Here is a 23,405-nt window from a genome sequence, read left to right as displayed (position 1 = left end):
ATTTGGTTAATGCCCAACTGCTTCCCAGTGGTTTTTATTTCACTATTAACTGTGCATTTTACTTACATGTGTTTATGTGTGGTCCTTTCTTGGAAGTTCTTTTTACCTTGGGCAGTGTAAGCCAGTTTCCTTCTTTCTATAGTGTGTTTATTCCTTTCTTCATCTGGCATTTTTGCTTTGGAGTTTGCATGAATCCTCCATGTGCCAGGCAAAAGGTTTAATGTAGATGATTTGCATCCACAGATGTGCTTTGTGCTTATACTCTATACCAGCTTCTTTTATATAATGATCACAATTTAGGAATGGCTTTTGTAGAAACCATGCTGCACCTTTGTAGTGTTTTGTCTGATATTTAGTGTCTTGCTAAAAGTACTGTATATTAACAGGCGATAAAAATGCTAAAAGGAAGTTAAATAACATACTACTGGTCAACTTGTACCAGAATGGGTGGTCTCACTCATTTTGGACTGTCCGTTCTTAACTTATTCATGGCTGAATATTTTAAAAGAAAATATACTGAATTGTTTCATTTTTTTTTCTTAAATGGCTGTAGCTGTGATCATGTGATAAAACATTTTGGAATTAGGAATTATAACATGGTCTTTTGGTTAACCTTACAAAGATGAATTCATAAATTATGAGCTAGGAGGCAAACTTTGTCATGATAAGGTCATTTCTGTGTCTCATAGTCTAGGGGCAAACACTGGGCTGGTGCAGAATGGATTATCTTAAAACATTAGCCAGAATATTCTCCTGGGAAACAGATGTAACGAAAACAAATAAAAAAGCTTTGTGGTTAAAACGTGACCATAAAAATGAGTTTGAAAAAAGAGTTATGAAGCTTAAAAGACAACAGCATCTTTTAATAATTAAAAGGACATTCTAGGCTGACTAAATACAAACACCAATTGCCAAGTAGAGGAAAGCAAAACAAACTCCCCCCATTATATTCACTGTACAAAAACCCATAAAGGCTAACGTATAAGCTCATTAAAACTATGATCATTAAAGTTGTTTGTTCAACTAGAAGAGTTATTTAATTTTTAACATAAAACCATCAGCCCTTTTGATATGCATAACAATACTCATGCATGCATGGTGTGCAATGTGCAATTTTAATTGAAATTGGCATTGATTTTTAGTCCAGTATGCATAATTCACCTCCACACACACACAATTCTAGTGTAATTGTTCACTTGCACGAGATACACTAGTGTTATACCAAATTTACACAACATGGCTTTCACCTCATGGCTTCCATACAGTCTTGAGGATATTGAGTCTTGAATGACATTGTAGAAAGGCTTGGTAACTAATCTCAGCAGCATATTTGTGAAAATATACTTAATTTTACACAAAAACAGTATAAAATTTGGTGCAAAAAGAAACACCTATTTACAAAGCAGTTTGAAGTAAGGCAGATCTTTCTGACTGTCTGGGTGTGCTAACAATGTGCACTTCATTGGAATCTGCGATCATTGTTTTACTCAAAGCTTAATAGTCATAAATGCACTGGCTTTTACACATTAATATCAAATGTACAATGTGTATTATATATATACTCAGAAATGGCAGGCAAATGCCCAGGTGCTGTCTAATATTTCTTTGTAACAGCATTAGATGTATAGATGCACACTGTATAGTGTAACTAGCATTTTGTAATGGATTGTGTCCATGACCAGAATACATGGTATTATGTCACATGTAAGGTGAATATTACATGTATTATATTTTACACTTTATAACTACAGCACATTAGCAATACCACTCACAGATACTGGTACTGATACTGATATAACAGAAAATAAGATGCAGTATATGCAGTTGTTTAGTTGCTGCTCTTTCTTCATTATGACATCAATATACAACTCCTATATCAACGTATATACTTTTATTCTATTTTAAGTATATATTCTCATATTTCAGTCTCTTTTAAGAACAGTTTTCAAAATATATAACCAAAGCTTTAAATCTCTTTTAAATGTGTTTTATGTGCTGTAATTGGTATCATGACATCAACCTAATAGACACCTTAATAGATAGAGATAAATTATTTCCACCTGTGAGAAATGTATGATCAAAGACCATCTACAAAATGGACCAGATGTTTGAATGCACATTTCTCCTGTTTTCTAAATGGCTCCCACCCTTCATTACATATGTTCTTAGTGATACACAGAGTTAATGCTTTACTAAAGAAAATACCTCTAAGCACCATTACACAAAGTTGCAGAGGAGTGGTGAAGAAATAACAAATACCCATTTATAACATGGGTGAGTTCAGTGTCCATTTGAATCAGAAGTGGAACATATGGCAGGGGACATTTCTTCTGCCTCTGTGGTTCTCTTGTTCTCTCTCTTGTTCTGTATCACCACAGAAATATTTACTTTGAATACATGTAATTTAATCAGAATAGAATGGGCAAGATTGGGAAGAGAGAGAAGAAGAGGCTCTTGTAGGAAAAGTGAGGTTGAGGCACAGAGAGCACACCAACCAAGAAAGAATAAGAGAATAAAATGTCAGACTGAGAGAGGAAAGGTAGGGTTCTCATTTGGCCAGTATGTTACACTTGATTTCCAGTCCAGTCTACAAAAACAATGGTTGATTGAGTGGGGCTCCAAGAGACACAGGACATGTGGGGAGTTTGACATTATGGAGCCTGGTCAGGTGGATCCAAGATGTGACCGTGTGTAAGGAATTTTTCTTTGGGGCCCCATTTTACTTGTTGGCCCTGTCCAGGGGGGTGGTGACGAGGGAGCTAATAGCTGGCCACCTGGTCAAGGGCCCTGCTTAACTAATTTAATTTAACTATAATGCAAAAAATGTTTTAATATTCTTTATATTTCTTTCAAGTTTGAAAGCAGAGAAAAACAAAGTTACCACTTTAGATTTAGTCACAGATCAGCTCTTTCTAAGAGCCAAATAGTTAATTAATATTATTTGTTATATTTTTCATGATTTTGCAGGTTGCTATAATCACCTTAGCTACCAAGAAATGGGTAGACAAATGGAAGACATATCAAAATGGCCAGAATAGAAAAATAAAGTCACAATAATGGTCATTAAAAACAACAAAAAAGCAGCTCTAAGTAACGTAAGCAGAGGCATAGCAGCAAGACTGAGAAGTTGCATATAAATGTTTAACATATATAACTTACATGGAAACTATTCCCCTAAAAATTGTTAATTGCCATAAAAATATAACATGTAAGGCATATTTAAAACACTGCTTTATATTAATAAAGAGTTTCATGTAAAATATATTCTATAGGTTACTTTTAAAGATAATGTTGATTATGTTTTGCTGAAAAACATTTAAACAATAGGTCTGACAATTCAGCTTAATAAAAATCTATATTTTATTTACAGTTTTTACTGTAAAACTGTAAACTGCCTAAAAAGCATAATTGGCTTGATACATAGCTAATGTAGGTTCTGGGCAGCTCAGCAACTTTTGAGCCTCATGGCATATACAATGAAATGCGACAAGGGAGCAATGACACAAGTTCTTTGTCTCATAACATTCAAGACTCACAGTTGTTGGCAGACAATAATCATTAATAAATCTTTCCATCAACAGAGAATTCCCTCTGTGCATTCATTTCTTCATTCATTTCCATTCAGTGGAATTTTTTCTTCTTTTTGGACTGTTCAGAAATAACGTGACACTGTGACTGTAGAATCGTACTCATTTTAGTGAATTCTATGTGCAAAATAATGGCAGCTGTAAAGTTAAAGCAGATGTTGGTTTTAAATACAGGCCCAGTGCCTTGGGGTTATCCTAGATTCTAAAATCTCAATAATTTCTCCAAAACATGCTATTCAATAAAAAAATATATTTTATTCACATCAGTAGTTAAAAAACATGTATAGTAATCCCTCTAACGCCTAACGCGTTTCATGCTTACCCAGCACTTAGTCATAGGCAGTGCTGGGTAAGCATGAAACGCGTTAGGCGTTAGAGGGATTACTATACATGTTTTTTAACTACTGATGTGAATAAAATATATTTTTTTATTGAATAGCATGTTTTGGAGAAATTATTGAGATTGTGGTTTTGCCTCTTTTTGGTCACTAGAGGTCTCCAACATGCTTACTAATAGTATTTACTACTTCTGCTCCCAATTTGATTTAAATAAGTTATCCTAGATTCTGCCCTGTCCTTCACGCCTCATATACAGTCACTTATTAAATAATGTCACTTTCACCTAAGAAACATGTTCAAAATACAATCATTTATCACCCAAAATTCTTATTTAGTCTCTTACCATATCACGTCTAAACTCTCTATTAATTGGACTTTACTGACAGAGACTGTCACCTCTTCAGTCCATAATGAACACTGCCGCCAGGCTTATACACCTCTTCAACTGCTCCTCCGCTGCCAATCCCTGCACTGGCTAGTGAATGAAATTCAAACTAATGACCCTGACATTCAAAGCACTTCATAACTCTGCTCCACCCTACATTTCTGAACTTATCTCTTAATACTCACTCAACCACTTACTACGCTCCTCTACTGACCTGCTCCTCAACTCTTTTCTCAGTTACTCCTCACATGCTCACATTCAGGACTTTGCAAGGGCTACACCCCTCCTCTGGAATTCTCTCCCACCTTCTGTCTGACTTTCTCCCAACCTTTCTGCTTTCAAAAGATCTTTTAAAATAGACTAGAAGCCTACCCTCATTCTCTTTAGCTAGCATAGGCTACATCTTTCACCTTGCTTATGTCTGATCTTGCCCACTCCCACACCTAGCATCTGATTCTATTCCCCTTTTAGATTTTACAGGGCCTTCCTCTCCTTTTGTACCGGTACTGGTCGTTATGTATGTAATTATGTATGTTCTATGTATTTAATTCACATGATTTCTTTGTATAAACACATTTATTTTACAATGCTGCTCAATATGTTGGCATACTACAAATACATACTAATTATAAATAATAATAATATCAATTTTAACAATTGCTGTGTAAAAGACCTGAGTAAAGATCTGGGAGCATGGTCAGCAGGGCATGAAGTGCCTATAACTTCTAAGCAATTGATCAACTAATGTACAAAATTGTTAGTTTATGTAAATTAATGTGTTATTATTAAAGCATAAAATAGAAAGCAATTAAAAAAGATCATTAATTGTGTAGTATTCAAAAATGATGTTTTAGTAGTTATAACTGAACTGTTTAGAAAGTTAAGTGTACTGCTTCTTCTACAATTCTACAATAGAATATGTATTTTGTACTTATATACGTTTTCCCTAATCAGTCCATCAGGGAAAATGCCCTTCTTGCCCTGTGAGTGTATTGAATTGTTGCTTTTAACCACAGGTTGATTGGAACAAGTTTAATACTCATGGACCATAATGTCCTACAGACTGTCATGCCACCAGTGATTCATGCACCAAACACTTGATCAGAATAAGAGATAGAAATAGAACATGCCTGTGGAGGACTGGAATGTTCTAAAGACAGTGCTCACTGATATACTGAGCATAAGTTCATGCATACTGGACAGTACTTTGGTATTCATAGTGTTTGGGATAATGGGCTTTGCAAAACTACCCGGTATTAATTCAGCTGGGCTGAATAATGAAGTAATTATTTACTCTCTGTACTATTATTCATTCTTTGTGACACTAATATGCATTTTAAAACAGTTTTTACATAAAATGCTAAATGGCCATTGTTCTATCCACAACTCCATCCATAATTACTAGCACTTTTTTTCCATCTCTCTCCAAGAAGATTTACCCGAGTCCACAGCAGAAATGAGGACAACTGAAACACATTCTTTGGCAAATTTCACCATTTCGCAGGAAATTCACAAATTTTCCGGCAAATCGAAAAGCCCCAAATTCGCCCATCACTATTGATCACTGCTGTGAATAAAATGTGAGTTTTAAAGACTGCCATCCATTATATAATAGTTCAGGACCAATTATCCAGAATGCTTTGGGCCTGGGGTTTTCCAGATAACAGATCTTTCCGTAATTTGGATTTTCATACCTTACATCTACTAGAAAATAATTTAAGCATTAAATAATCCCAATAGGCTGGTTTTGCTTCAAATAAGGATTAATTATATCTTAGTTTAGATCAAGTACTGTGTGCTGTTTTATTATTACAGAGAAAACTTAATCATTTTTAAAAATTTGGATTATTTGGATAAAATGGAGTCTATGGGAGAAAGCCTTTTCATAATTAGGAACTTTCTGGATAACGAGTTTCTGGTTAACTGATCCCATACCTGTATACTCTTATTTATAATTTGAAGAGAAACCTGAAGCAATAAAAAGGTTTATAGGGCTAAAACGGTTTATGTAAAAAATACATATAATCCAGATTCAGAAAAAATCTGTATGCATTCAATATGTATAAAAAGGTGTTTAATAAAGCATGTATGTGTAATGTTACAGTGTTGCATTTCATCATTATTGTCAACATAGTGCATGGTCATTGCCCCAGGTTTCCATTAGTGCAACTATTCATGAGCATCTTTTTGCATTCATTACTTTGTGTATTTGCTGTTGTACATCTTGCCACCAAAACATTTTTTTTGTGGTTGTCCCAGCCTGATCTAGAACTTTGTTTGACTGCTGTCTGGTCTTTTGTGGTCATGCTGACTCTGCAAAAACCGTGCCTAACCTGATCTCAAGCCATTCTTCTGACTTCCTGTACATGCCCCGACCTCTGTCTTTTTCAGACTATGCCGCACATCTTTTGGTGTAAACAGGCAATAGTCTATGTGAACAGAGACAAAATATCCCCAGGTTGTGGAGAGGGGAAGGAGGCTTAAATTTAAAAGGACAAGGCTAAGATTTAGAGGAAATTGGCAAGATTCCTATGTAATATAGGAACATATCATTATCACATTAACATTCATTAGGTTGAGTTCTATTCAACACAGATGCCCAAATCAAAATAATCCTATGTGCGTGAGGCTTTTAAGAGTTAGTGACTTCTAGCTTTGTTTGGCTTGACTATAAAACCTAATATGATTTTAAAGGCATATTACAAATTACACCCATTTGGTAATCAAATGTAATTCTTTAAATTAGTTAAGTATGTTTTATTCAGATCTCACATTAAATGGCTGTATGTCCTTTTCAGTTCATTATCCGAGTTATCAGAATTAGCAATTACTTTGTTTTTTGGTATCATTTTAATACTGTCTTTTTACTGTTATTATAAGGGTCATATAAAATGCTTCTTTTTATTTGTCCAATACCAGGACACCATCTTAAGTACAATACATGGTGAAAGAAGTCTCCCACAGACTTAATAATAGGAAGCAACCTCTAACAAATTGTATGTTTTGTTGCCATACACCACATGACAGACCTAAGGGTAGCTGGAAAGTACAAATAATAAACAGAGAAAATGGTTATGAAGCAATATAACAGTGTAAGCCTGGCATCTATAGGTTAAACTTGGAATGCTTAAAAATTATGTGATTTGTACACCTGAAAGCCCAGGGACAACGTGCTACTGCCAGACTCTATTAATTTTTAGTCTTATGGCTGCACTGTACATTATCTTTAGGGTGGGTGAGGCTCTGACAGTTCTGAGATAGTGTTTATTTCTGTTCTCAAGCCTATCAGAGCCATGCACCACTCACTGCTCAACAAGAATGTTAAACACAGAGCACAGGCAGGGGTCTCAAAAAAGGGTGAAACTATCACTAGACTGTGCACAGTGAGAGGAAAGAGGCTGGAAAAGCACCAGACATCATGAAATGACTCCTATATTGCATCAGGCGTCCTTACAATACAGATGCCCAGATGAAAAGAATCATGTAGATGTGAGTGATTCTTTCAATACTAAGGTCTTTTTTGCATTGACAGCAAAACCCATTATGATCATAAATAATCATCAATAATGACCCTCATTTTGTAATCCAATTCCATGCTTTACACTAATTAATTGTGTTATTTACATTTCAGTTTGCGGTTTATTTAGCTCTGCCTTACCCTTAACGCTTATTCATCTCCTTGTTGATTTGTAAACTTTGTTAAAAACAGTGCTCTTGGTAATGATAATTTCCATTGGCCAAATAGCATCAAATCATACTTACCCATATGCATTGGGGTGCTATAAATAAATAGTAGTGCTTGATATTTGTCAACTCTTTTGAATTCTAAATATTTCTGCATCATTTTTTTTCTGGGAGACACTTTTTTAACTACTTCATGTGGATTACAGATGTTGCTATTCTTCAGCTCAGCTGATACATTCCCAAAAAACATGAATGCAACTAAATAAATCATATCCAGGATTCATGTGCCTGTTTTTATTTTAGACCAATTCATATCTATGATAGAAGCCACACACAGACTTGCCATAACATCTGGTTTTATTGCAGCATATCTTTAACACTCTTTCCATTTTATATTTCTTGTGACAATTCCTTTAATGGTTGCTTTCGTTTTCTAACTGTTGAAATCAAATTGCTGATTGGTTGCTCTGGGCAACATCACCGGATATGCTTCACTCCACTTTTTACACAGCATGATAAATAGGTTGGGTTGTGGAGGGTTGTTACTCTAACTGTAGGTTTTTCTAAAATGCCTGTGCTTGGGTTAACAAAGAGCATGAAAGAGTTTCTTTTAGGCACAGTAAACAAATACAAAAGAAAAAAATTGTAGAAAACTCCCAGGAGCTTTCTCTTAAAAAGCAAATGGTAAAAATGGAAAATATTTTGATACATTTTAAAAAATATAAAGGGTTTGAGGTTTAACTGCTTTTTTTTTAAATTAAAATACTGTCATATTGAAGTTTTTAAACACGAATGAATAAAATGTCAAGTATTTTACCATTTGCGTTTAAAGAGTAATAGATCCTGGGAGTTTTCTACTGTGTTTTACTTATGAGTTTTAATTGTCAGTAGCTGAACAGACTGAAGGAACTCTTTGACATCCGGTAACGGATTCCATCCTTACTTAATATAAATATATCAATTATATGTACCAGAACACTATTTAGGGCAGAGATTTGCCCTAAATTGTTTTAGCTTTTTCAAACTTGACCTAAAATCTTCCCTGCCTGCCCCTCTAAAGGAGTTTGGAACAATGAACACCATTCATTTTAAAGACAAACTGTAACTTTAGTTAGGATCTTTTATGTGTGCACAATGTCTTTACAATCTTATACATGGTAAAATGATAAGTTTCATCTGCATATTTATGACTATTTCATAATGCATTTGCTTACATCTGTAGTTTTATGAAGTACAAATCTTTAATAAAATTTAAAGCATATTTATTTCATTCTGCAACTTCATAGTGAAACATCTGTATTTGAATTTAAACTCTGCTGTTCTGTGCCTTTCTGAGGTCTATACAGCCACCTAGTGTCTGAAAAAAAATATACGAAACAGAATAATGTTAATAAAATTAAATCTGATGGTAATTATCTATAATCTCCATTACATATTTGTTTAATATAAATTGTAGTACATAATAACACGGGTTTGTGGCAATGCACATGAAAGGCAGTTGGCATTTACAGTCGAATAAAGCAAATTATGAATGGTGGTAAATATAGTGAAGCCAAGTTTTGAACTAGTCCTGTAAACATAGCACCCAGACAGGAGTTTATAGGTTTACTGCAGTTAGAACAATGAAAGAAAACATCTGATTCAGAGCAACTTCTTTAAGATGTTTTTCACATTGTATTTTGGACATAGTGCAGGACTTCTTTCTCTGCAACATATTCCAACTTATTCAACTTTCTTTTGCAACCTCATTATACCATATTTTAACCTCCATCTTTTTCAGAAGTTCCCCCTTTGTAAATTTTTTTCTTTTCTGAGCCTTTCAGATTTAACAATTTATTTTCCACACTGGATGCACTGTAGCTGAACTGAATTTAAACCATACCAAACATAGAGGGAAACAAAAAACACATGACGTGTTTTGTTTTTAGATTTTATTTTCTGTATGAAAACTTAAAAGTTACATTTCATCATCTCTCTGAGACAAATTGTTGCATAACAAGAAGAGTCAAGTTCAAATTCCACTAGTAACACTGGCTTTAGTGTGGCTCCAGCATCTGCATTATTTTCAGTTTTTTTTGCTTGATTTTCAAAAGTCAGTTTATAAAATAGATTGTGAGGATATTTTAAAATGTGTCTATAGCATCCAGGCACATTTAGCTGTAAGCTGCCTACTCGAAATGTGCATGACTGCAACCCAACCTTGGCAAGAGTTTCACTGTACCATTGTCCAATCTCATTGGCAGGATATTTAATACTGTAACCAGGCATAGGAAGGACAACCTTTAGGGGAAAAAATGTAAACAATTAAATGTGGAATATATTTATGAAAAATGTAAAATCAACACAATTACATACAACTGTGTTTTTAAAGGGTACCTAAATCTATACAAAGGAGTAGCCTATATAAAGTAAATTATGCTTAAGGCTGCTGGTGACATCAGAAGTATGTGTTAATTGTGCTGACAAGAGCTTTGGTATTCGGCAGCCCAGAGTACACTGAAATCAGATTCTGGGAAAGCTCTGAACAAGACAAGAATTATAGGGACAAAGGGCAAGAATTTTCATTGCCAAAGGGCCATCTCATTTTTGGGTTGATAAACTCTCTAATATTCAAAATTCCCCTTTATTTAAACAATAAAAACGGATTTATTTTAATACTCACAGAAAAGCTCTACATCTAACATTTTATCATTAAACTCAGTGTTTACCAACATTTAGAAATGCAAATGAAGAGTGCAATGTTTATATGTATGTATATGTATATCATATATACCTTCCCACAGCTTAAATGGAAATGTTGGATGCGGATAAAAGCATGGACTGGATGGAGCTTAACTGAACTTGGTGCGGACTCGTGAAATAAGGGAAACCTGACAATACACATCATGCAAGTGTGCTTTAATGAGATACTGCTATCAGATATTAAACCATGTTTTAACATTTAACATATGTCTTTGTAGGTTATTTATAATTTTGCAGTGAACTTATTTGCCCTATGCATTACCATTACCTATCTGGTCCTCCATATTCCATAATAAGGGGGCTTCCATATTTGTGTAATAAACTCAGTGACCATATAGGTATGTAAAGAACCATTTCAACTGCATTTTGTATATGTGGCTCCAATTTTGTCTTTTATTGCTTGACTTGAAGCCATATCAACTGTTTAGGGAGCTTCTGCATCACTATTACCATTTGAAACTTTGTGGATGGGAACCATTTTTTACTGATTCTTCAGTTCAGTCAAAAATATATTTCTTACCTGATTTATAGTGTATGCACTGGACTCCTCTTCTTCTGCCGTAACAATATGAACCTGCTTAAGACAATTACAAATAGAGGCATTTAATGTGGATATTTTAAACACAGATAATGTGTTTGTGTATATATATATATATATATATATATATATATATATATATATATATATATATATATATATATATATATATATATATATATATACACACACACACACACATATATATATATATATATATATATATATACACATATATATACATATACATATATATATATATACATATATATATATATATATATACACACATATATATATACATATATATATATATATATATATATATATATATTAGACAAATACAATAGTCCTCTGCACTCAACCCAACTTTGAAAGCAGCTAGTAAGTTGCAGGTAAAACCTAGTCCCTTTGTAAAATGTATAATAAAGCAATAGAATTCTTAATGAATCAGATGAAAATTGAGCATAGGACTGGCCAGATATGGGATGACTTTGACGTAGTTGGCCAGCTTAAATATATTGCAATATATGGACAAACAATCCCTGTTTTGTTTAAAGGGTAAGGCATCTCTGTCTTAAATATATTGATAATGGGTTGAGTGCAGAGGACTCTTGTATTTGTCTATATGTATTTTGTGGTCACAGCCTCATTGCACCCCTGCTTAATGGTTTTAAAAAAGCTAAATAATGTCCTACCTGTAGACTGTGACTTGAAAATACCCAGTAGGAACTTTACATCATTCACCTTATTTTCTTTATGTTTTGCACATTTACAACAACAATATACCTTTACTCTCAGTATAATACAACAAAACAACATAAAAAAAAATTGTGAGTCTAGGTCCTCGTGAAATAAATAAATAGTAAAATTAAACAGAGATAGTGTCCACACATTTACTTTATTATCTAGTGGGTGCAATATCAAAATTGTGTATTGCAACAATAGAAAGGACAATCACTCTAGTCTTGATAAACACTTGTTTTTACCTGCTGTATTTGAGATGTTGGTCCCTCTTTATCAAGGATCCTTAATCACATACATACACACACACTGAGCAAATGCTTTACAAAAGAACTTACTGGTGAATTCTCATTAGCAGTCTCATGACAGACTACCAAATCTCCTTGCACAACCTTCAGTCCATACAGTGTAAACCTGTAAGATGCCGCTTCATTCCAAACTTTACTGCAAAATGCATGGATATAGAAGATGCGAATTGAATGTGGAAGGCTGAGCCATGCACGGACACATCCTTCATTATTCATTCCAAATCGGTTTATTGCTCGAAGCAACATTCTCTCGCGGATCTTGTAATGTGGCATTAGAGCAAGAGTTCCTTTTGCATCCTCTAAAACAAAATATATGAATAATAACTGAATTACCCTTATGTGCGTATAATAATAATGATTATTCATTTTGTCTGCCTAATACATTCATAAAGGGCTGCTATACCATAAAAATAATTTGCAACATTCTACAGGGGTATAACTATGCTGGCTCCTGCCTGGGTTTGATTTCCTTATCACCAATACAGTAGTTCAACGCGCAGTTCAATTTATGTCCTGAATCAGCTTCTACTAGGCATGCTCCGCCAAGATTCATGCCGCGGCTCTAAAAGAAGAGGATCAGACAGATAGACTCCTTCTTCTGGAGACAGACAGAAGATGGGGCTTTTGAACCCCGATGCGCAACTCCTGATTTATAGCAGGTCAGGATACAGATCGACTTCTCACAATAGATGTTGAAGGGAGGGAGATTGGAACGGGGGGGGGGGGGGAGGCAGTGGAGCGGGCAATGGAGGGGGGCAAGGGTTTAGATCTCCTTTAAGGGTAGTAGCCGACAGGGAAATTTCTCACCCGTGAATATTTATGAGCTATATTGCCTGAAGTTGCCTCTAGAGGGAACTTTGGGGTGATTTAGCGATATGTTAGTCATACCACCAGCGATTTCAATTATTTCAAATGGAGAGGCATTTTCGGGAGCTTTGTCGCCCACAGTTGGCCACTGCCCTTAGGCTGCTAGACTGCGCAGCTTAACAACACTCAGTCTTTGTAAATTGTGTAGACAGATATGGGGGAATATAATAAAAGTTGCAAAGAGCAAAACAATTAGCACAAATAAGAATGAAAAAAAAGCCTCATTTCGCAATGTAATACTCTTCCTTAAACTGTTATTACATTGCGAATTTTAATTGAAGGTGTCGTAGTCTTTTAGAGCAAACGTAACAACTTTTTCAGTAAGAAGTTTTATTACAGTCACTGCGCACTGGTGCAAACTATAAAATTCGCAAACCTTCTTCCACTGTCGGAAGTGGTCTCTAAACAGTTTCCGGATTCTCAAGAGCTATATTAAATTCGCACAAAGGCAAATTTGTTTGCACAGAGGCATAACTTTTCGCTTTGCGAATATTTTTACCGTTACCGACTTTTATTACATTCCCCCCATAGGATGTTATTATAAAACATTTTAAAAGCACTGTAATAGTTTATATAGTTTAGCTTGATGCTGTATGCTCAGTCACATACAAAACACATTCTACAGTAACATGCTTCCCATCAAGCCTTTACACATTCATTACAACTTTGGAGGCTTGGATTCTTCTTTAGCAGTTTTGTGCTCCACCATAGATTTCAACATAACCCATTAAAATAAACCTATATGTAGGCAGTTAGCTTTATTGATAGAATTCCTACTTACTGTTTAATAAACATATTTTAGACTCTATGCTTGGGTTTCCTCAAAGTTTTGTGTACTTAATTTTATTTTTGTAGCACACTTACATCAGTGGACTTGCACTAAATGGACCTGGAACGGGATGTTAATAATACAGCTGACTACTGCCTTCTTGCTTATTTCATTGTTAGACATGAAATCATAAAAATGGGAGTTTAGAATTAAATTTACATACTCCTAGTATATGTCTACTTATGTTTAGTGATAACCTACAAATAACCTACTCCATAACATATGTTTACCAACCTAATACGCAGCCTCAAAAGCAACTTCAATACCCCTCGAAATATCCTCCTACTTCACTGATTCACTCTCATGATAACATCTCAATACACTGCTCAGCACTACTCTAGACTGCCACATGAACTGTTCAGGCTTGTGTGTCAAGCAGGTAGAACTGCAAAATAAGCAAGCAGTAATCCAGAATTAGAGGTGATACTGACCAGTCTCAATAAAGTACTGTTTTGCATTATTAACAGGATCTTCAAATGAATCCGGATTGAGTAGCAATTTTACAGCCTTCTCCTATAATTAAAAAGTACTTTAGCAGACATACTTTAGCATGGTTTCAGAATGAACATACCTGCACGCAAACAATCATAAAAGCAGGGCTGTGGAGTCGGTACATAAATCCTTCAACCCCTCATTTTATGGTACCCCATACTCCTGTTTTTTTAAAGGAACAGTAACACCAAAAAATGAAAGTGTATTAAAGTAATTAAACTGTAATGTACGGTTGTTTTGCACTGGTAAAAGCTGTGTGTTTGCTTCACAAAGACTAGTATAATTTATATAAATAAGCTGCTGTGCAGCCATGGGGACAGCCATTCAAGCTGGATAAAAGGCACAGCAGCTTGAATTGTTTATATAAACTATAGTAGTCTTTCTGAAACACACACATAGTTTTTACCAGTGCATGCTAACAGTATATTATATGGAAATTACTTTAGAGCACTTTCAATTTTTGGTGTTATTGTTCTTAATGTAATTTTCATGTTGACTGAAATAAGTTAAAAGGGATTCTGTCATGATTTTTTGATGTAGTTTTTATTTTTAAATTACACTGTTTACACTGCAAATAATTCACAATCATTTAAAACTTCATTCCTGAACCAGCAAGTGTATTTTTTTTTAGTTGTAATAATGGTGTGTAGGCAGCCATCTCAGGTCATTTTGCCTGGTCAGAACCTTAGGATTGAACAGCTTTTTGACAGGCTGTTGTTTCTCCTACTCAATTTAACTGAATGTGTCAGAGCGGGACATGGATTTTTACTATTGAGTGTTGTTCTTAGATCTACCAGGAAGCTGTTATTTTGTGTTAGGGTGCTGTTATCTGGTTATTTTTCCATTGCTCTGTTGTTAGGCTGCTGGGGAGGGAGGGGTGACATCACTCCAACTTGCAGTACAAAGTGAATGAAGTTTAAGTCACATGACTGGAGGCAGCTGGAAAACTGAAAAAATGTCTAGCCCCAGGTCGGATTTTAAAATGTTATCTAAAAAAATCTGTTTGCTCTTTTGAGGAATGGCTTTCAGTGCAGAATTCTGCTAAAGCAGCAATATTAACTGATGCCTTTTGAAAAAAACATTATTTTCCATGACAGTATCCCTTTAAGTACACATATATCAAAAATTATAAACCACAACCTTTCGTAATTCTAGAACAAAATCGAAGTTAAACTACATAAACAAAAAATAATTGGAAAACGTAAAACAATGTATATATTAATTGAACCTGGCATATGACTGTAGAATAGCTGTAAGATACAATCCAAAATTAGCTAGTATTGTTCTTAAAAACAGAATTGCTTCTGTCATATCCTCCTTCATAGCTCGTAAATCTGATTTGATTATTTTTAGTGCTTCTTTTTAAAGGGGTTGTAACTTTTAGTATTTTATAGAATGGCTAATTCTAAGCAAATTTTCAAATGGCCTTCATTTTTTTGTTATAGTTTTTGAATTATTTGCCTTCTTCTTCTTCTAACTCTTTCCAGCTTTTATATGGGGACCCCATCTAAAAAAACCAAATGCTCTGTAAAGATGCAAACTTATTGTTATTGCTACTTTTTATTACTCATCTTTCTATTCGGGCCTCTTCCATTCATACTCCAGTCTCTTATTCAAATCAATGCATGGTTACTGGGGTAATTTGGACCCTGGCAACCAAATTGTTGAAACGGCAAACTGCATTGCTGCTGAATAAAAAGCTAAATAACGCAAAACCCAAAAATAATACAACATGAAAACATATTGCAAATTGTCTCAGAATATCCCTTTCTACATCATACTAAAAGTTGATTTAAAGGTGAACAACCCCTTTAACGTTATTAGGAGTTGGTACATTTTTGTGAATCAAAAATTGATTCCAACTCCACGACTCTGCATAATAGTATTTACCTATGAACCTTTACAACTTATACGCCTGCTAGACAGAACCTTAATAAGCAAGGTTATTACCATTCTGTTAGGTTTTCTACAAACATATAACATGGTGCCAATTTGTTAAGAATGCCCGAGTCAATATAATTGCTAACCTTAGTGCCTTGGCCAGCGCTTCTCTTTACTATGACACACACTGGCCTGGGATACTGTTGTACTGATCGTCTCTCAGCCATCTTCCCTCTTCAGCAGGGATCCCTTGTGGCTGCCCTGGGGCGCAGCTGAGAAAAAGTTCCCAATTTACTCTATTGTGCATTAACAATGCTCAAGGTGCCAGTATACGAGGCTAGTGTGATTTTCAGCAAAGGGTGTGCCAGGGTCCGAGGTTAGTGATTACAATCACAAAACAGTGTCTAACAATGTGGTGCTCCTTAACTGCTTGTTATGACATATGGTAATGCTTAACCCTAACCAAGCGTTTTCATAGAAAATTTTCAGTTGTGAAGCATTTCCGTATGTGCTGGTTGGCTTTTGTCATTACAGTTGGCATATGATGACCTAACTGATCTGGTTCAAAAGGAATTTACATATTACATTAATATTTTCTCTTTGCACTTTGTTTTACTACACCTTTGTAAGTAAAATAATTCCAATCTACCGTAAAATATTAATACAATGTTATGCTATTTTTTTCATGTTATTAAGAACTCTCATAATCCTTGTCATTGTGCAATTACCTTAAGAATTACACAGGCTACTATTCAGATCCCCTATTTTCATTATACCTACCATTTCTTCCTTAAGCAGAGCTAAACCAATATCATGTGACTGGCAATTCTGCCCCTTTCCAAATCTTTGCGGTCCATAGTAGTTGAGGAAGCCTTTTGTCTGAAAATGTGTGAAACAGCCTTATTACAATGGCTAGGTACATGGGTATTTACAACTATGCATAAATGTAAAACATCAGTCATGAACAAGTGTAAAATATATCAAATTAACAACAGAGAAACTACATAGTTAAAAACTACTTTTACAATTGCCCCTGTTTACCTTACAAAACAAAATCAAGTTAGATGAATTAAGATATTGCAAAGTGTACTGTGCAATACAGTATGTTACAGCAAACATACAGGCATTTCACTGCACAGAGATTCTTTGTGCTGGAGCCAATCACAGTGAACTAGCTTAAATGGAGCAGGTTACATTAGTAAACATAGACCGAATACCCATGTGGCTCCCTGGCAAAAGTTCGTAGCACACAGATAGATACCCACACCAACCAAAAGTGTATGACTGGTATAAACACGGGTATTTGTGATAAAAAATATTCTGCCACTTTTTTTTTTGCATATTCTCTATTGGCCCTTGTAGTGAGTGTACAATTATCACTTATTTAGAGTCATATGGCAAAGATACAAAACAATCTTGTTGAAATAGAATGGAGAATGGATGGTGCAAAATACAAGGAATTGCTTCAAGATAACAAGTTTCAGTCATTTTAAACATCAGTGAAATTTAAAGGAGACCTAAACTCTAAAAATTAACATGGCTAAAAATGCTGTATATTACAGGTATTGGAACGTTATCCAGAACGCTCAGGACCAGGGGTTTTCCAGATAATGGAACTTTCCATAATTTGGATCTTCATACATTAAATCTACTAGAAATTCATGTAAACATGAAATAAACCCAATTGAATGGTTCTGCTTCCAATAAGGATTAATTATATTGTAGTTGGGATCAAGTACAATGTACTATTTTATTATAACATAGAAAATGGAAATATTTTTTAAAAATGTGTATTATTTGGATAATATGGGAGATGGACTTTCTTTAATTCAGAGATTTCTGGATAATGGGTTTCCGGATAATGGATCCCATACCTGTATAAACTTAAGTTATTCCACCAGCCTAAAGGTTCATCATATCTATAACAGTAATAATTCAGGCATTCAAAGTTGTGCACAGAAACTCACCATCTTAGCTGATATAAATTGCACAGTGTTTGGAGCTGCAGTGCAATTTGAACCTGAATTAATTACTAATTAGACTTGTATAGTGATATATCAGTCTATATTCTGTGTCAGCACACTGTTGCTGCTTTTTATTTGAGGTGCATGGTCATAAATATGTACAGTTTGGCAGGTAGGACCAGCACACTCTAGATAAATAAAAAAAAATTTATGCACATAGCATCTGTGTTCAATGCATTAGTGCTCATTAGGACCTTTACCAAGGTCCTAATGAGGACAGAAACGTTGGATACATATGAACAACACCACTTTTCAACAAAGCTACCTTCTATCTGCCCTTTGCATGAAAATACAATGTATACAAAAAATAAATCAAAACTAAAACCAACGGTCTTATTTTCAAATATTACGTTTATAATCATGTCATTCGTATGTAAAGTCCCCACTGGGACCTTAGATAGTAGTCCCACCAACTGTGATTACACTAGCAACACTACCTTTATATTGTAAACTGCCTCTTCAATTCTTTCCTGAATGCATACTGATGAACCATCATTTTGGTTTTGTATGTCCCTCACAATAATGCTGAAATGATTTCCGCTCAATTGCCCAAGATGCAGGTGTTTTTTTACTGGGTGTATGTTATGTATCGTCATTCCTTTTTTCTCACTGATGGCCTCTATTTGCTTTAACCTACAACATAAAAAGTTAATGGTCTTTAAAGAATATTTGTGTTTTTTTGCAGAAGATATTGGTTTAATGAATTGTCAAAAAATGCAATACTTTGAAAAGCCATAAACACAGTTTTAATGAGGTATTATGACAAAATACATAATAAATAATTACATACCTTTCTGGAGTTACCTTTTTAACTATCATGGCTTGATACGTAATTGCTTTCTTATCTTTGATTCCAGCATAACTGAAGTCTGAAGGGAGCACCCCGAGTGAATAAGACAAATAGCTTATGGCTTCCAGTGTCTCCAGATTGTCTTTTTGAAGAGTAAAGCCTAAAGAGAATAAGTGATTACAAATAATTATTACAAGTAGACAAAACAAGCATCTATAGATGAACATTGTACTAAATGAATAGCATGGTGAATCTGGCATGTACATCTTGCAAAGGGAGTCACTTCATGCGGTACAGGTATAGGATTTATTATTTGGAATGCTTGTGACCTGGTACTTTCTGGTTAAGGGATTTTTCTGTAATTTGGATCACCATACCTTAAGACTGCTACAAACGATTTAAGTATTAAACAAACTTACCTTGATAGCATTGTTTGTCACCAACATGGATTTATGCAGCTTAGTTAGGATCAATTACAAGATACTGTTTTATTATTACAGACAGAAAGGAAATTATTTTAATAATTATAATTACCTGCTTAAAGGAACAGTAACACCAAAAATTAAAGTGTTTTAAAGTATTGAAAATATTATGTATTGTTGCCCTGCACTGGTAAAACTGATGTGTTTGCTTCAGAAATACTACTATAGTTCATATAAACAACCTGCAGTTTAGCAATGGCAGAAATTAAAAATAGCTATATGGTACAGGTTAAATAGTGGATAACAGATAACACCATTATGTTCTACAGAGCTTATCTGCTATCTGCTGTGTAACCTGAGCATTTTCTCTTTTAAATGGCTGCCCCATTGCTACACAGCAGCTCATTTATATAAACAATAGTAGTGTTTATGAAGCAAACACATCAGTTTTACCAGTGCAGGGCAACATTACATTATATTTTTATTACTTTAAAACACTTTCATTTTTTTACCGTTCCTTTAAAATGGGCTCTATGGGAGATGAAATTTCTGTAATTTGGAGCTTTCTGTATAATGGGTTTCCAGATAAGGGATATCTGTACTACGCAAATACGGCAGACAAAATGTAGGTTAGCATAACTACGGGACACCCTCGGTTGTTACCATTTCAGTAACCAATCCTGCCTCATCCATTGAATATCAATGACAAAATGGAACATTTATTAAACTTTTTTATTTCTTAGTCCTGCTATTTATGTAGTGCTACCAAATTTATGCAGTGCTTTACAGAGACACAGCACACAGAACCAACATATAACATCATTGGCATCAGTTCCTGCCCCGGTGGAGCTTACAATCTAAGGTCCCTCTTACATTCACACACACTATATTACATTTTATTAGGAGCCAATTAAACTGCCTGTGTGTTTTAAGTGTGTGGGAGGAAACTGAAGTACCTGGAATAAACCCACAGAGACATGGGAAGAATATGCAAACTAGCATGTCTGAACTTCAGGCACAATTATGTGTTTTGGAAAAACACCTGCCGGGAGCACCAACTAGCTTCTTCATATAAATGGTTATTGAGTTTAGTTAAAGATTAGCACATAGGTCAGGCTATGATAGCAAAACGAAAGTTTAAAAAGTATAGGAAGTCAATTTCAAGGGAAAATTCAGTGCTAAGCAAAAATGTCATCTGAAAAATTTCAATATTGTTCTGCTAAGCACAATCACCCTCAGTGACTGCCTCGACCTTTATATGCTTGAAATACCATATTAAAAGTGAATGCACAGCTGCCTTTGACAGCCATCAAAAACCATGGTTCAGTAAAAGATGGCTAGGCAAACACAGCATACATTTATCACATATCATTCAACTACAAGGTAAATTAATATCAAAATCCTAATTTGTCCAAAATCATGTGTTCAGGAAATGACACTTATGCATATTTACATATTTGTAATCGCTATCAATGTGCTCAATTCACATTTTTTCAACTAGGCACATTACCCATATTCTCATTTTGATTTATTTTTTTAGCAAAACACCTAGTTTTAAGAACTATAAAATTAAAGTCCTAATGTGTTTCTGTTTAAGTCATTAAATGTCAACCCTGCCAGTACTTCAGACACACACAATCAGGCTGACAGACAGAAAGTTATTGGCTAGAAGAGAGGAAACACTTCAAAACAAATATCAAACTCAAAAGTTTTACAAAAAAAATTTACACCAAAGAAACTGCAAAATGTACAAAAAAAATTTAAATTAGCATTTACAGAAATGTGTCAGTATCATTTTACTTTTCACTGTATTCCAGCTACTAGTAGCGTTTACCGTTTATACTTACCAGTGTATACATCCTGTTTCTCAGTACCCTCTGTTCTCTTCCTTTTTCTGGATGAGCCAATTTTCTCTCGAAATCGAACAGTTATACAAACTTTCAGTAAACCATAAGTGTCTTTCTCCGAAAATGATTTCGCTTCTACAAGTTTCCCAAATTTCTTACTGATAAAATGGTGAACAGCTGTCCTATGTTCTTTACAGTCATCTGGGTTGAATGAAAATCTGGAATTCTCAAGCTTTGCATCCAAAAATTTAAAAAATGCATCTGCTTCCTTTTCAGAAGTCAGTTGACAAAGTTCCTGGTAATCCAAGTTAGGTTTAACAAAAAGTTCAGAGCTTTTGGTAAAGGTTATAAGAAAGGGGTATGTCTGACGCACCGCACTATGGATAAGAGCTCTCTCATCCTTGTCGGGATATAAACCCAAAGAAAGCTCGTTTAAGTTATTTTCTGCCACTGGAGAACTCCAAACTGATCTTACATTACATGCAAACTGGTTTAAATACTCTTGAACAGCTAAATCCACAACAGGATACAGCAAATAGCAGGGGTCCAGTTCACAATTATCAACAACATCAGGAGATGTTTGCGCCAGTCTTCCTCCAGCTTCTAAAATATCAGTGGCAAACTCTGCAACTTCACATGTTGTTCCTTTAAGTTTTGCATCTTTTGGGTTTATGGTTTGCTTTGTAATAATGTCTTGTGGACTGTCTCTTTCAGATTTTTCTATTGTTTGCACTTCTGTAACTAATTGACCAGAGACATTAATTTCTGTTACCACAAAATCAGCTGGAGAGTTTTTGATTGTTCCAAAAAATCCTCTATGATCACTCACATAGCAGAGAGAATCAAAAATAGCAGGAGACAATCCCTGTGTTTCCATTTCAGAAATCTATAAACCTAAAAGTACATTTAAAAAATACAATAAGTAAAAGAGTTGAAAAGCTTCCTCTGGGGAGAATGAGTAGAGAAGATCATGTTGAAGAGGAAAAATAGTAGGGAGGGAGGGGGAAAAGAAGGTAGAGTGGAAATGTTATGCTTTGGAGAGAGTGGTAAAAGTGGAGAAAGTTAAGCGGAGGAGGGAGGGGAAAAAGAGTAGAGAATATCATGTTGACAAGGGAAATAGTAAAAAGGGAGGGAGAGGGTAGAGAGGAGAAAGCTATGCTGGGGAAGGCGTTGGAATAAAACTCGCAGAGTAGTACAGCAAGCGACCTGACAGAAGACAGATCTATCTTAGAAAGCTAACAGTAGAACCAGGTGGCTTTGCTGTACTGCGGTAAGAGTTCTGTGCGTGAGAATTGCAGTCAGTCTAAGACAGGGCCGTAACTAGGGATAGGCACAAGAGGCACGTGCCTTGGGGGCAAAGCTTGGGGGCGCCAGGCATTTACCTTCTATGCAGCCTACCCCTAGTCCGGCAAGTGTTACCACATTGAGAAAAGTGGGTACGCTCTGTGAAGACGACCACGCACGCGCGTCCTCGGTTACGCACGATTACGCACGCGCGCCCTCGGTTACGCGCGATTACGCACGTGCCTCCTCGGTTACGCGCGATTACGCACAGCTGCTGCGGGGACCGAAGTTGCTAATGGCCAGCTGGGTTGCCTGGAGCAACTGACAGACCTGGCCCGGCACTGGTTTAAGACAGAAGTCGCATGTAGAGTGTTGGCATTAACAGGGGGTGACATTTTCAGCCACATGGGAGCTGTAGCGTGTCTGATCTTCTCACCTTCTAATATAAACGCTGTGACTGTGCTGCTGCTGCTCTGTCTTCCTCTAAACTGCCCGGATCAGCTGAGACTGCTCAAATCTCACCCAGTCGGCTGCTTTCTCACACTGTGAATTGCGCGTTACCTCCTCCACTCTGTGCATACTAAGGTCTCATTTATTTATGCAGGGTGTCATTAGAAACAACGTGCTTCCAGCAGCAGCCCT

At 35.4% G+C, this 23,405-nt stretch overlaps 1 protein-coding gene across 6 annotated transcripts; it reads right to left on the bottom strand.

Annotated features, from left to right (window-relative positions):
* Window positions 1-9,110: 9,110 nt before the first annotated feature.
* pus7l.L (pseudouridine synthase 7 like L homeolog) lies at window positions 9,111-23,340 on the bottom strand. 6 transcript variants are annotated; one of them, NM_001091328.1, is given in 10 exon segments: window positions 9,111-10,064; window positions 10,067-10,275; window positions 11,258-11,311; window positions 12,358-12,626; window positions 14,455-14,536; window positions 17,177-17,275; window positions 18,858-19,053; window positions 19,211-19,370; window positions 21,480-22,373; window positions 23,200-23,318. In NM_001091328.1, coding segments are annotated over 9 exon segments (1,950 nt in total). In that variant the 5' UTR covers window positions 22,357-22,373; window positions 23,200-23,318; the 3' UTR covers window positions 9,111-10,060.
* Between the last annotated feature and the right edge of the window lie 65 nt (window positions 23,341-23,405).

The sequence above is a fragment of the Xenopus laevis genome, chromosome 3L (genome assembly GCF_017654675.1).
Source record: "Xenopus laevis strain J_2021 chromosome 3L, Xenopus_laevis_v10.1, whole genome shotgun sequence".
Taxonomy (NCBI): Eukaryota; Metazoa; Chordata; class Amphibia; order Anura; family Pipidae; genus Xenopus; species Xenopus laevis.
This window is presented reverse-complemented; position numbering and strand designations above follow the sequence as displayed.